Source organism: Hesperophylax consimilis, chromosome 16 (assembly GCF_061612785.1).
Source record: "Hesperophylax consimilis isolate HC1 chromosome 16, BYU_Hcon_1.0, whole genome shotgun sequence".
In the NCBI taxonomy this organism is placed as follows: domain Eukaryota; kingdom Metazoa; phylum Arthropoda; class Insecta; order Trichoptera; family Limnephilidae; genus Hesperophylax; species Hesperophylax consimilis.
Genome location: NC_142851.1, coordinates 25,778,746 through 25,795,231, shown reverse-complemented (window position 1 = coordinate 25,795,231; position 16,486 = coordinate 25,778,746). Strand labels below are relative to the sequence as shown.

Genomic DNA, 16,486 nt, shown 5'->3' with positions numbered 1-16,486 from the left:
TTTCTGACTTCTGCCATTCAAATTTACGTAATGCATTCTCCTTACACTCATTTCTTCATTCAATCGCTCTACTTGACCAAACCATCTGAGCGTCCCTTTCTTAATCTTACTGATTATGTTTAATCTTACTCATTATAAAAAGTCCCATGGTACTGCCAATGAAGACACTATAAAGTCCCATGGTACTGCCAATGAAGACACTATAAAGTCCCATGGTACTGCCAATGATGACACTATAAAGTCCCATGGCACTGCCAATGAAGACACTATAAAGTCACATGGCACCAATGAAGACACTATAAATTTAATTACTATCGACGTTTTTAGGCGCTCTTGCATATGAATATATACTAAAAATTATACATAATTGAACAGCCTCAGTAAAAATCTTTTGTATTAATTTAGTGATAAATTGAAGATGTCCACTGGCTCGTCACAATTATTTCCCTCTATTAGTAATTCTGGGCGATGTGGAATAACGTAGTTTAAATAAGTTAGATTCAGAATATCTGCACTAAAATACACCCTGACTTCTAGTATTGCGTAGAAGAATCCGAAAGCTTTTTAATAATAATACAATTCTGAACTACCAAATGCATAATTTAGGACGGGTTGTTTCGGAGAATTTGAGCAATTCATCAAATTTCAACGTTCATGGACGGGTTCTGTGAATATCCTATACAAGTTCTGTTATTATATAATTATAGGCTAGTTGCTTGAAAAAACTGAAATAAAAACAGAACTTGAAAAATCTTTCACAGAACTTGAAAATTAACTTTGAAATTTGAAGAATTGTTCGAATTCTTCGAAACAACCCGTCCTTAGAGTTTTATATAGAAATACCAAGTCAGTGAAAATCGTTATGTCCAACAATTTAAGAATAATATTTACATCGGTAAAAAAGAGGGCTGTACTTGAAAAAAGCGTAAAAAGTTTGTCGTTATATTGGGGATATCGGTGGAAAAAAAATGTTAAAATGTTAATGTTAAAAAAAAAATCGGGGTTTATAACTGGGTTTGGCAACGCATTTTGTGACATACACCCCCCGGTAAGAATGATTTCGAGGTTCATCTTCATTTTATTTTCTGAATTTTTTTATAAATCATTATGTTTTTTTTTTAAATATATTGGTGATGTTCTTGACTAACCTTGAATTCTTTGCTCTCCTTGATCCTGAGTTGCGCGCGCATGACGTCCCCGGACTTGGGCCGCCCCAACAACGCCACCTTCTCCTCTTCCGTCCGCTTATCCGGGTGCTTGCTTTCCGCTATCGTCGCCAGGGTCGCTAATTCATCTAAAAAACAGAACAGATAATATTAGATTGATTCGAATTTAAAGTTCCCCCTATCTAACGTTCCATAATATTAATTCAAATTCAAAATCAAAGTAACATTGTCCATGTGGTTGTAGAGTAGATACTCGCACTTGTACATTGATTGTTTCGAATTGAAAGTGCCACCTATCTAACGTCCCAATATCAGTGTTATTGTCTATGCGTTCGTATAGTATGTAATGAAAAACGTTAGATTGTTTCAATATAAAAGTGCCATGTATCTAAGATTCAATTGGCTATATTCAAATATTAATGTCATTGTCTATGTTTTTATACAGTAGGTTCTTAAACGTGTAAGGACGAACGTTAGATTGTTTCAAAATGAAAGTACCATATATCTAACGTTCCATTGAATACATTCAAATACCAATGTTATTGTCTGTGTGTTCGTAGAGTAGGTATTCATACATGTTTGGACAAACGTTATATTGTTTTAAAATGAAAGTGCCATCTATCTAACGTTCCATTAGATACGACATAAAATGGTTCAAATGAAGTATTTACAGTTTAAAGAATTTAAAGGCGAGAGGTAATATCTTTGGCCACACTTTTTAAATTTAACTATAGTTATTGTTTGTCGTTTATTAAGATTATAATCATAGTCAATTGTAGTAATAAATAATTGTGATTTGACTATTAGTTGTATAAATTCCAAGAAAATGTGAATAATAAGCTGCTGAAGTGAATAATAATTTTGCACGTGATTCTTTGGCATCAGAATTCAAGCGTGAACTCGGCATAAACTTCATAAATTCTGTAATGAAGCGAAAGTTTTCACAAATTTGCTAAAGTAAAGCTCGATAGAAGATTATGCTTTCAAGTATTTTGAACAACGTATTTAATTCAAAACCCTCGCGTTATATTTTATGAAAAGAAAAATACTTTTTATGTTAACAATTACGAATATACACATATAAAAACTACAACATAATATGCACACATTAAAACATTACAAACACAAAAAATACACAAAAAACACATATTTTCATAATATCTATTAATTTTAAAAAGGCTTTCGATGACTCAATGGGTTAACCATTAGATAATAAGTAGGTAGTATAATGTAGGTAGTATAATACCACGGGTTATTATCAATTAAGAAGGTATTCATTTTAGCTTGGAACATATTATATATACCTACCCTTACGCAGATCATTTGAAATAACATACTGTTGTACACCGTCATAATATGTTATTTTATATACATTGTTATAACTTCGTAATTTTCTTATGTTAACCCTCTGTTTGTTGTACACTTAAATATGTTCTTACTTACTTCTATAAATATGTATTTTTTGTTATCTTCTGTTAGAAAAAAAGGTACGCGATTAGTTATGTAGGTATTGGTCACCACATATTAACCTAAATGTATATATTTTGAAATTTATTGTTCAAAGTTTTTATACGGGAATGTGTAATATTCACGACTAAACAAAATAATAAACATGAATTTTCACGAACTGATCTAGTCTTATTGATCGCCATTGCCTGTAGTTTGCAAACTCTTCACTAAATTTGTTTTTTTTCAATTAAAAATTAATTGTAAAATTGAATCAAGCAAATTGCCAATATTCCTATTGATAGTATAAAAAACCTTCGAATGAATATTGTTGTAATACATTAGGGAAATGACTTTGCGAGCTGAAAACAGTAGTGTCTTAAGAGAGCCTTTTGCAGCTTTATACACACAGATTTACTGCTTTATAGTAAAGATTTTGCCATCAATCAACTCAACAATTATCTGTAGTTGTTAAATGACCATATTTACATATTAAATCTTATATAAGTAACTGAAACTATTGGTTTCTGATTTAGATAGCATGCAAATTGGAAGTTCGAGCTTGAGTTGATACTAAATATGCACACTGTTATTTATTTATGCTTTTTACGCCGAAATTAAATATGCGAACGCATTACCTTTAATTATCTGTTTGTATAATTTCTGATTTATTGTGAATTGATACCGAATATAAATACGCGGGTCTTTGCATACAAGAACATATTAAAAATACCGTATTTGACATCGAGGCTAATTCACACGAGTTTTTTTTCAATCTAGATTATGCATAGTGATTTGTAGTAGAGAAATTGGAAAAATATTACACTGAAAATATGTCCTAGAATTTCTGAGAGGAAGTTTGCACATAATTTTTTTATAATGACAATGAATTACAATTTATCTAACAAAGTATTGAAAATGCACTCAGCGTTTGAAAAATAAAAGCTCACAACATACAAAGCCATGTTAAGCTGCAATTCCGCAGCTTTCCCGCAGGCCCTTGTAATTGAGTTAGTTTGTTCGACTTGCGAGTATTTACGTGTTTTGGTGTCTTACTATACTTATTAAAACTTAAAGCTGTAATGCGGCTACAAAGTTCGACTAGTTTTCAAGCAGCCAATAAAAATGTAACTTTCTGATCAAGTAAAATCTAGTAGACGGCAAAACTGAAAATATTTGTTTCATCATTTTCTCAGAAAAGTAATTTCAAATTGTAAATTCGTGATCGGATAACATTTTCTTGTTCAAGTAATTCAGTGAAAAATTATCATATTTTTTACCGTTCTTTTGCACAAATCCAGCGGATTTGGGTAAATATATATTATGTTAAATCCTTGGTTAACGGATCTCGGAATAGGTATTTGATTATTCCTCTCCCAAAAGTAATATAAATGTAAATAAGGAATTTTCTTCAAAGTATATCTTTAAAGATGAATTATTATGATTTATAATTAAACGAAAAAAATAGAGTTTTTCTTGGAAGACGATCTGTGATCTGGAAATTTATCAAACAAATAAAAACAATTTCTCACTTCTCATATTTTCCAAAGAACCTTTGAACAATGAAACGAAAACAACCATTAAAATGTGAACATTAGCGGAATGACGTTAACAATATAAATTTGTCCATTTAAAGATAAAAAATATTGGTAAATTCTCACTAATGTTGGATTTTAATTTGTGTAATATTACACATCTGCCCTGATTATGGACACTGTAATGCTGTCCGAAACGTAGGCTAAAAAAGGAGGTGGCGCAACACGGCACAATACCCCAAAAATATATGAATCATTATCTGTCACAGTTCCAAGATTTTACTAAATATTATCTCTATTTAGGTACTAATTGTTCAAATTGCCACCCACCTTTTCAACATTGCAATTCTCCTCATCATCATTTGTTCTAAACCAACGTCTCCTTATTTGCTTTGAAAGCAATCGGGATTTTTAGCATATAAATAATCTCCCGTTTACCGCAAAGGAAATTTCCAATATTTAGAGTCAAATGTTTGCCATAGAGCTGGGGAAGTGTTCAAAATGCGATCAAACAATCTGTGCGTGCTCCACTCGAAAAACGTCCTTCTGCTCCTAAAGTAGGTAGGTACTCGCCGCTTGACACAGTTACTTCTTTTCAGTGGAAGAATCTGTCAAAGCGTAAACGACACGAGAAATATCGATAATGGATTTGATGGCAAATGCTTTTTATGTTTTTTTTTACGAATACAAACATATTCATATCGCACGAAATTGCGGCGAGTTTTCAATCGAAAATCGCTTAAACACGCAGTATATAACATTTAAGGGATCGGAAACAAATTTACGAAGATTTACTCAGTACTTTTAGCTTTTACCACCTACTAGCAATTTATTTATAGTGCAAAACCACTATATTTCGATATCTAAAGATTTATTCGAATTTTTTTATTTGTAGAATTTGAAGAATGATTGGGAGCTAGTGGAACAATGGCATCCCAGTTACTGGGGAATATTATGACGATCAACATAGTGGGAGAAAAGAAAGGGAAGAGGAATGGGCTTATTTGGATATTTCGATCTGGTCAATAAACATAGCTAAAGCCAAACGAAAAACGATTCGGATGCTGAATTGTGGTTCTTGGACTGCAAATTTAAGTACACATTATGTATGGAATGGCAATAAATTATCATATTATATTTAAAGGGAATGGCTGTAATTTCCAATAACCGACAAAATTATTTTGTGTCCGATCTTTGAAAGAAAGAATAAAAAGTTCACTTAAAGGAAAGAAGATAGAAACGAGATGCTGAATGAGAGAAAACAAATACAAGAACTGTTAAGAACTTTGAAAATTGAAGATGACAAAGGCAGACGTATTTAATCAGGGGAAACAAATCAAGTTACTCCGTATTCCTCAAAGAAACTTGGAGGGATGTAAATATCCATAGATTCACAAAGTTACTTTATTCTTGCAACAAGCTTTATTATTAAATCGGTTATTTTTGTTATAAAAGCATTATGTAGGTATATTTAAATTAACAACAAGGAATTAACAATTTTTTGTTATAAAAGGAATGAACAATTATCTTTTTAAACATGGAATTAACAATTATCTTGCTAAACATGGAATGAACATCTTGTTAGAATTAAGTATTCTGACGTGATTCACAATGAAATACAGATTCTTTCAAATGGATTTTTCATTCAATAACTGTGACTTATGTCAGAAGTTACTGGCGTTATTTATTGCAGAAGCAAAGTATAAAGGGTATGAAAGCTGTGAAAGGTAATTGTGGTGAATTATTTACAACAGATTCTGAAGGCACTAAAGGTGCATGAGCTTCTAAAGGTGTAGAAGATGGTAAAAGTATTCCTACCTACTTTCTCGAACAAAGTAATTTAAAGATGTCATCTTCGAAAATGTCAAACAATGTCGCTGTTTTCTGCGAAAAACAAAACTCTCTAGACTAATGGCAGAGAAGCTTATGGGCCGCAGCATTTATTACGAATGTCAAAAAAGTAATTTAAGATTTTTTTCTGTTCGCAAAGACCGTTACAATATTCCAATGATGCGTTAATAAAACCCCATTTCTATTTAAGAAATGATGCTCAAAACATGACACTTTAAAACGACTGCTATCAAATTCTGATGAAAAGCATTCTCATGGAAATATCGTCGGTCTTCTAACAAAAGCAGACCGAACCAAAGCGAAACTTTTAGTCTGTGTAAATTTGCTTCATTACTGTATTATTCGTTCTTTTGTGGATTTTAACAGAATATCTTGCCACCCTCTAAAGTGAGTGAACAGTGAATAGTGAACACCTTGACAGGGCTGTACACGCATTACAGTTGAACTTGAGAAGATTCGATACTAAACTTCTGACATTGCATTAAACTTGATCAGATACTTCCCAACCATCTTTTAACCATTTATGTACTTTCCCTTTCCCACTTTATTGGGATATGACATCCCAAAATTGATATTCCGTAATTCTACTCCGCCGCCTATGGAAATATTTGGCTAAGGCCCCGTAGTAAGCGTTCAAAGATGGTTTGAAAGATTGAAACGTAAATACGAATATTAAAGAGAGTGCTCTAATATTAATTATAATTAAGCGAAAATTGTGAAAATATTTTATAAAACACGACTCGTTTGAAGTAGATCAAATCTCTCGAAAATTTCTTTAGTTGCATTTAAAGATACACTGTGATTTTATTCATACCCATAACATATTAAAAAACATAAAAAAACGAATAAAAAATAATTTTCGGAGTTGACTTTGGGATTTTTTTATATCAAGGAACTTTCATATAATTAACATTTCTGCGTAACAAATGTTAGATATTATCATAAAAAAAACACATGCTTGGAACTAACTTGAATAGTTATTAAACGAGAAACTTGTTATAAATCGGTTGAAATTGGGTATGCGGGGTCTTAAGAGGAGTACACAAGCCAACAATGTGTATTTTCTTAGTGTGCCTTATATAACCACGATTATAGATGATTGGCGGAAAAATCGCTTGGCAAACGGATCGATTTCGCAAAAGAAGAAAAAAGTTAATCAAGGGAAACTCTTACGAATAATCTTAGCCGTAAAATAGTATTTTTATAAAGTTTGTTCTGATATGCGTTAATACAATTCTAATAAAAAACATGTTTCAGTAAATTAAGTAACAAACAATTTGTTTGAATTCTACTCAAACGAAATGATTTGGAAAATAATATTAAATTGGAAAAATTTCATTTAATCTAATACATATTTTTGTATTCATAATGTAAACCGATTCGTAGTAAGGATTAATCGAAAATAGTGATGTCACATTAAAGCGATGCACTACGTCGTGTAATATTTTTAATTGAGCCGCTACCAATACCCTTACGTAGATGGCGATAAGGTTTAAATTCCCGCTTAACACCATCCGCCTGTTTTGATTTATACATGAAAAAACCATGGCCAAAAAGTGCCTTTTATTTTATTTTTTTGATGTTCAGGCATAAATATTAAATTATTTTTCGATAATTTTATAAATAACTTAATTTTCCACATTATACAATAAAATCTTAACCGAAAATGGGTTCGTAAGTAGGAGATTTCGAACTTTAAATCAGTTTTCATATGCCTTTACATTATTTTTTTCTGGGCTTATAAAAAGACTTATCTAAAAAATACTCGGTTATTTCAAAGGCCAAGATGTATTCTACTCGCAGTATTTAATTAAAGCACCTGAAACATTTCTAGGGGACCAAATTTTCAAACCAAAAACACAAGATTTCGCAGTACGGCATGGCCTTAAGCGTGCGGAACGAAAATACATTACGCATAAACAAAATTGTCACAACATGATACACCGAAGTTTGAATGATTTTCTGATAGATCAAAGAAATAATTAATACTACATGAAAGCTCAATTCTAAAAACCTGTTCAAGAGTATTTATACTTGTGCCCCTTAGCCTTTCCACCATTATAGTAGAATAATAAGTTTCCAAACAGTTGGCCATGGAAAACATTATTACACCAGCATTCAAATTGTAATGCTGTCATCAAAAGCTCGTTAACTTTATCTAGTGCACCCTTCGACACACTCGACGTTTTAGTTTTAATTGACGCATTTCAACTGGCGCGTGTTTGCTTTTTTTTACACTTAGGTACCCCACACAGGAGGCCCTGAGGACAATAATTTCTCTCAGTGCCTATGTTACATTTTGGAAATGCTGTGTGAACGATATTTTTTACTGAAAGGAAGGAGATGAAGTTCTGGGAAGGTAAAAGGTGTGATGGATATATGAATATGTATTCCTCCCACTGCGGAGCAATGTGATAGGTCGAGAGATCTTAGGAGAGGTCAAAGGGTCTGCTCAAACCAGCCTCTCCCGATCTGGCACCCACGACGTGTCGGTTATCCAATAAATGATTCCCGGGGCGGTGGTAAAACATTGTTATGGCATCCTCAAGATTTAGTTGACCGCACCGAAGTTTCGATCAAATGTCACAGTTGTAGCAGAATATTTTTTTATGTAACAACATATATAACATCAAGAGCTTCTTGTTTGACAAACAAAATTCCGTAGACTATAAATAATTTTATGATCTGAAAGTAGGTTTATTGAATACGGAAATCTTCGATTATTGTACCGCGAAGCGTGCATTTGTTTGTCTTTGCATGAATTTAGATTGAATAATACTTCATAAGATAACTGTCACAATATTCCATCATCACATTACTCCGTGTAATGAAAGTAAATTCAGGTATTTATGTTTATTAATACATACCTTTGATCAATGCAATTTGAATTTTTTGATATGATCCCCGAGATCCAAAAGTCCCAACTGTTCTCTATTTAGACTATTGCATCCCCAATTCGGGTACGTTGTGAGGCTGAAGAAATTTCGGGGAGGGAAGGATGTGAGGAAGAGGAAGGTGGGGAAGTATCTGGCTATTCAGATCTGATCACCAAACACGTTTTGATTCTGGATCTTTGAATGGTGATCTGAATGGTGAAAAAGTTCTCAAGTGACCTACCAGCTAAGTATGGTACTGTTTATTATCTCCATATACAGGGTGTATCGGCACGTACCCGACAAATTTTAACCAGCGTTTCCTGAGCATATATGGAGTAAAAAATGTTATAGCCACTTTGCTGTTTGGTAACGTTTTTTTTTTAATAAAAAAATTATTATTCATATTTTCACCACATTGTCACCACTGTACATTGTGTACGAAAGAGCGAAGACGCTTTTCGACATACTTGCTAATAACAGCTGTTGAACAGGAGAAGCAATGCCAATGACAGTGTGGGAGTGTGGAAATTTTTTAGTTTTTTGATTTTAATTGAAAAAAAAAATGTTACCGGACAGCAAAGTGCCCATAACATTTTTTACTCCAAATGTGCTAAGGAATAGCTGGTTAAAGTTTGTCGGGTACGTGCCGATACACCCTGTATAGTAAGTAGATCATTGTAGAAGTGTATTATATATTTGTACAGCGCCCTTGAGGTGATTTTGCACAAAAACGGTGCTTTATAAATCTTCGAAATATTATTATTTAACTAGTGTGATACTGAAGGTATCTACATTCTGGAACGTGCCGCAAATATATGTTAATCTAAATCAAAAAATTGTATAATAACCCAAATTAATCATTATAGTTGATTATTTTGAATGAATTCATTTGTGGTGACTGTATTAAATCCAATTTACCTACTGATGGCACATAAAAACTATTATTGTTATTTTTCTAAAAAGATGTAGGTGCATTGTATGTAAAAAATTACAGGCTTCCGACACAAATAATTAATATTAATAAAACAGTGTTGTCAGAGTAAAAGGCATGCGGCATAGTTGCTCAAATTCTGCTGAAAGTTTATTCATCTATCAGCGTGATTGCTTTCGGCCATCATTGAAAAATCTGCGTACCTAACCTAACCTAACTTCCCGGAGAATATTTAATGAATTTGATTGCCAAATAAAGTTCCCAACTTTTAGGTAATGAATGTCAAGCCCAACAGACAACCAACACTCATCGGAGACGGGAAAGGATGAACAAAGGTGGGACAATTTGCACCTTCCGATGAGAGCTGCTTTGAGGGGTAGAGTTATCAAAATGTAATCTACATATTTAGCTACATTTATGTATAATAATTTGTCGTTGTCTGCGCGGCGAACACCTCATTTGTCACCGGTTTTATCGAATTCAGTGTTTTAAATATTACCGTATGTTTGAGGAATCTGAAACATGAAAGTTAATGTCTTACCAAACTTTTTTTAGTACGTATGGAATATCTACTCTCTAATTATATACATTTAAAGAATGTCCTGGTACTGGGTTTGCAGGATTGTTTTTTATACAAAATAAAATTTTGTTCAAACATTGATGTCTACGAGAGATTTTTAGAAACCAACCCTTGTTACACTCCTCAGAGCAGAATTATCATACTTCTTGATGAAATTTTTCACACTTGACGTTCAAAAGAAGATAAAAATTACTGTCTAAATCTGCTTAGAAAACTTCAGTTAATTATTATTATAAATATCGCTAGTGTTTGGGGGTGAAGAAACAAATATATTTCCATAATGGAAAGGCTTACTTATTTTGTCCACAAATCGCTTGTCATTTTTTAAAGAGGAAGCTACAAGCCAAAAATGTGTATATTCTTGGTAAACCTTGTATATTGTAGGTAATAGGTATTAAAATCGCTTGAAAAGCGGAATATAGAATCGTTCTATTTCAAATACAAAACTGGTTTTTATTTATTTTGTAAATAATTTTATAAGAAAGCAAAAAAGTTAATCAAGTGAAACTGTCGAAGATAATCTTAGCAATAATACTGTATTTTTTAAAGTTGTTTCCTTTACGAGTTCCTACATTTCTATTGAAAAAATATATTTCTTAGTAGTTTACATTATATTTTTTATTGAGTAATTTATTATTTTATTTCAATTCTACTCAAATGAAATGATAGGAAAACCTTAAATATTATCTAAAGCATATTTTTGGTATTCATAACGTACACCAATTAGTTATAAAGATTAATCAAAATATTGATTTAGCATTAAGCTTCGCCTTAAGATAAACTGTCTAATATGATAATAGTCCCGAATATCCCGAAAAAAATTTGAAACATCTGAAGCAGCAACAAATCTCAAACTTAGAGATCTGGAATCTATATTTGTAAATGTTTTATGTAAATACAGTTTATTTCATCTTAAGTGGACCACCAGATCGGCTTGTGATATTCATAATCAGGCATTCCTTACGCAAATGGAGATAAATTTGATATTTTAACGTCAAAGTAACAAAAGTAAGAAATGAACATTGGATATTATTAATAAAATTAATATTTATGAAACTTATAGCTACATCAAATTATAGCTTCATTGTATGTGCGTGTAAATTTATCTGTTAGACTGATATTGCTTAGAATAATTTGAAGTTAATTTTAGAAACACCCTGTAGTCACCCTTTCTTGACTCGTCAAACGAAGCGTTAGGAATACAAGAAGACGTTTCCCTAACGAGATCCACAGCAACATTAAATATCGGATTCCAAGTAAAACAATGCTTTACAGTAAAACAATTAATTTACCTTTGATTTTAATTAGCTTTCTTCTTCAATTTGAATAACTTGGGCGTAGTAATGAACATGAAACCGCTGTTAAAAATATTATTGTGGGAAGAGGTTGAAATTATATACTTTGTGATATTTCAAATAAAATTAAGATAAGTTCCTACAATTATTATTCATGTTATTTTCAAATTATTCGAATGATTTGAATTATAACATTCGATTTTCATTTTGAAAGTCGAAATGGCCCAAATTACTGGCGGATTAATTGGTGCTGATGATTAATGTAAGAAAACGACATTCAAATTCAAATGATTTGAAAAATAACACATAAACGTGAAACACGGGGTTGAAAAGTGATATTTCATGAGATTTCACGTGAAATTTTGCTGAATTGCTACAATCATTATTTCGAATAAGATTCTCGTTATAATCTTGCTAATGCTACCTTATAGAAATATTGATTTGTTGGTAACTGTTTATCTCATTAACTAAAAAATAACATTTTAAGTAACTTTAAAATCTGTAAATAGTATGTCTTTATTATAAGAGCCTCCTTCTTCATGTTTTATTTTTACTCCATGAGTGTGCAGGTTCGGTTCCCGCCACGGCGCAATAATCATTTATCAAAATTCAGGCTGTGTATGTTTGCGCTCAAAAAACTCAAAAAGTAGTCGACCAATTTCGCAGAAAATTTCAAAGATTGTTCTTATTAGTACGAGGAGTGTTTAGAGAGTAGTTTGAACGATAGAAGAAGTCGGGGACACTCGAGGAATACTTAATGAAATATCACTGCATCATAATGAGATACGATGTAGAATAAAAGTCGATGTTATGTAGTTATTTAACAATAACATTGTGGGATAAAGAAGTGACTAGTGGAATAAATTTGAGACGCCCGAGAAAGATATTAGCATTACTCAGTCATTTAATATTATTTACTTTTAATTAATGTAAAAAAAACACAGGAACAATAATATCTTCGTAATATAATAAGGAACGAAGACAAATGATTACTCAATTAATTACTCAGCCTGGGTTCTCACTGCCTCGCAAAACCTGGTCCGCCATCAATAGGTTAAGGTGCTCCCATAGCCGCTGTGCCCACATGATGCACAGATGGGGCCTTAAAGAGTCGGCGATGTGTGAATGTGGTGCGGTGCAGACTACCGAACATGTGGTCAACGAATGCCCGCTCCATTCATTCCCCGGCGGGATTGATGAGGTCCACATGGCGACGCCTGAGGCCCTAAAATGGCTCGCAGATCTAGATGTCCCCCTCTGACCCCCTCTGACCCCCCACCATACGAAAGAAGAAGAAGACTCAATGAATAATTCAGAGAACGATTGACGGAAAATGAAGCTGAAGAATACGCCGCTTTTCATGAATTGTCTGTGACTTCAATGCGACTGTTACGAGTGCAGTTCTACAGGGTGAAAAGTTCCGCGATTGCATCCAACCTTCATTAGGGGAGGGCACCAGGAGAAGATAAAAATGAAGAAGCTCAAATATATGAATTACATTTATATTGTCCTTCAGACATATATTACAGATATACAAATAACTAAGCTTTAGAGTTTTACGTTGATTAGTTGTATTTTTTTTCAATAGCGAAAGTTAGTAACAACATCCTGAATACGAATGAGAGCATTTAATGTCGGCCTGAAAAGATATATAATTTATTATTACGTAGAAACTTGACAGTTTAATTAACAATCAGATTAACACCTGTCTCGTTAGAAGCCCGGGTTACTAATAAACTTGGCAGCTATAACTCACCCCCTCCCCCTCCAGTAGAATATGGGTGGGGAGGAGGGAGAGGGAGGACCACAGCACGATTAATACGTGATATCACTCGCAATGCACGACGGCGCACAGTGCTTCGGTCCTATACAAAGCTAGGGACATAATAATAAATAAAAAGTATTATAGGCACATATTAATTTAGTCGCCCAAATAATTTACAATCGTTCAGATTGGTTTACTAATGCAGTGCGCTTATTAGCACAAACAAATATTTCTTAGAAGTAATCACAGGTATTGATAAACAAAAAGTCTAAGCGTCAGTAGTAAATATCTAGTATTTGTGATAAGTTTCGAGTATAGAGACTACTAACCAAGGTATTTAATTTACATTATTCTGACTCGATTACTTATCTTATCAATAATTTTGTAATTCATTCCTTTTTTAATGTTTATTTAAACATTGTGGATAAAATTAAAGACGAAATATATTTTTTTGTTAAAAAAAATATTTACTGATTCTTAATTAATGTATAATTCGTCTATATTGGACCCTTTAAAATACGGGTCAGAAAAGGGGAATATTGTTAACAGCAGCCAAAGCAATTATTGATAGGAAAAATTATCGCACCATATTAATGTGTTTATACCTTGGCTAGGCGACTTAGTACTGGAAAAATACAGAATAAAATTAGACATTTACTGCTGATACTTAAACACAGACATTTGAAAACAAATGGTTTAAATTAAACTTTTCAGATGACAGAATGCATCATGTCAAATCACCATGTCCATCGTTACCATAAGCACATTATTGCATTAGATATTCAACCTGTGGAAATGTTGATTATTTTTTAATTTTATTTTGTCCCCAGCCTTATATGGGACAGCATCACTGTGCAGAGTTCAACACAATCACGAAAGTAAACATTTAACGATAACGTTTTCATAAACCTTAGTGAAACTTAAAAAACATTTTCTATTTTTAGTATGGCGAGCTTGCTTTTCATAAAACTAGAAAGAAAACCATTTTCTTTTCTGATGTAAAATTGACTCCGGAAAATAAAATCGAACATAATCATTTTGACTATAATATGACACCTGTGGTAAAAAGATGATTTCATGGACTCAAATCAAAGCGCGGGAAAATAAAATATGGCTTTTTTTAATCACAAATACAATTTGAATAGAATTCACATGTGACAGAGTCATCAAATGGCAATTAAGCATCATTTTGTTTTTGACATATGAATGATCCCCATTATAAGAATATGACAAGCTTAACAACATTTATTTTTATTTTTATAGTGAATACCTCACAGTCCCAAGAGTCCCAACTGCTCCCGTCTGGAGCCAGTGAGACTATGGCATCCCCAATTGGGGGATGTTGTGAGGCTGAAGGTAAGTGGGGAAGGGAAAGAGGAAGGTGGGGAAGTACCTGGCTATTCAGATCTAGTCACTAAACACGGCTAAAGCCATTTTTTTATTTTATTTTATTTATTTGGGAAAATCAACAGATTATTTACATATATAAGAATAAACTAAATAATAAAGATAAAATCCAATAACAGATTTTCACTTAAAATTATAATAATAATAAAAAATATTAAAACAAGAAACTAAGGGTTCTGTACCCGTGGCCTGAGAAATTTACAAAAAATACAAAATTGTAAATAATAAATAAAAAATAATAACAGATCTAGGAACACAAATAATATACTAATAACCAGCTAAATTTCAAAAATTTAAATTTAACTGATATACTAATAACCAACTAAAATTCAAAACAAAATGTATTGTAAAATTTCAACACAGCAGCAATCAATAACACTACACAATAGCAATAATAACAATATAATAAATGTATACCTACAACTAAATTGAACACATGAGTATAAATTGGAAGGTAAGTAACTGGAAAGGATTCAAAGCAATAACATGATAACTTCAAGTAGAATATTTAAAATTATTTAATGTTAGTTATTACATATCTTTTAAAGGTTCCTAAATTACTTGAGAATATGTCCATATCATTAAAATTCTTATTAAATATACTACAGGCTCTGAATATAAACGCATTTTGTCTTATATTAGTAGAACATTTATGGAGATGAAAAAGTGATTTTTCTCTAGTTCTAACGCTCGGAACTCTAAAATTAATTTCAGACAGAAGGGGAGAACAATCAATAAAGCCATTGATAATTTTATGGAGATATATTATATCTGCGGAGTCTCTTCTAGTTTTTAATGGCTTAAGTCCATAAAGGTCCATCGAGCTGTTTACGTCAAGGTTTGAATTTAGTTTGAAATTTAAATGATGGACAAATTTTCTTTGGATGGCTTCAATGCGATTTATGTAAATATTATATTGAGGATTCCATATGGGAGAAGCGAATTCAAGATGACTGCGAACATAAGAAAAATACAATATTTTAAGTGTTATGATATTATTAAATTCTTTTCCAATACGGAATAAGAATCCTAGCATTCTAAGGGCTTTCTTAACAATCATATCAATATGAGCCTCAAATGTAAGTTTACTGTCAAGTATAACACCTAGATCACGAATTTGTGTAACTTTTTTGAGTAGTTGGCCAGCTATATGATAATTATGGTCAAACTTAATTTTATTTCTAGTGAAGGTAATTACATAACATTTAGAAGTGTTCATGTTGAGACGATTGCGGATACAATAATCATTAAGCCTATACAGATCTTCTTGTAGTTTAAAGCAGTCAATTATAGAATTAATAGGCAGGAATATTTTCATATCATCAGCGAAAAGTAGAACATTTGCATAATTAAAGCATTTTATAATGTCGTTGATGAAAATTGTAAACAGTAACGGTCCCAGGTGAGATCCTTGGGGCACACCTGAGGGTATATTTACAATCTCAGAGATGGAGCAACGTTTCAATTCTGAATGGTGGTCTTACACCAGGGCGATACTGGTAGTATCTTCCACTCTGGAACGTGCCGCAAATATACTATATATTATTTTAATTAATTAATTGTGAAATAACACAAATTAATCAAATAAAATTTATTTGCGCACGCCGGGTTCGAACCCGCGACCTTCGGAATGG

The 16,486-nt window shown here is 32.3% G+C and overlaps 1 protein-coding gene across 3 annotated transcripts in view; it reads right to left on the bottom strand.

The window, feature by feature from the left end:
- Calx (sodium/calcium exchanger 3) overlaps window positions 1–16,486 on the bottom strand; it is a 351,624-nt gene that overhangs the window by 55,954 nt on the left and 279,184 nt on the right. For 2 of the 3 annotated variants that reach the window (XM_089641071.1, XM_089641073.1), the window contains one exon: window positions 1,149–1,285. In XM_089641071.1, coding sequence (XP_089497197.1) covers window positions 1,149–1,285 — 137 coding nt within the window. Of the gene's footprint in view, window positions 1–1,148; window positions 1,295–16,486 lie in introns of all 3 variants that reach the window. The other variant, XM_089641072.1, reaches the window with a different exon arrangement.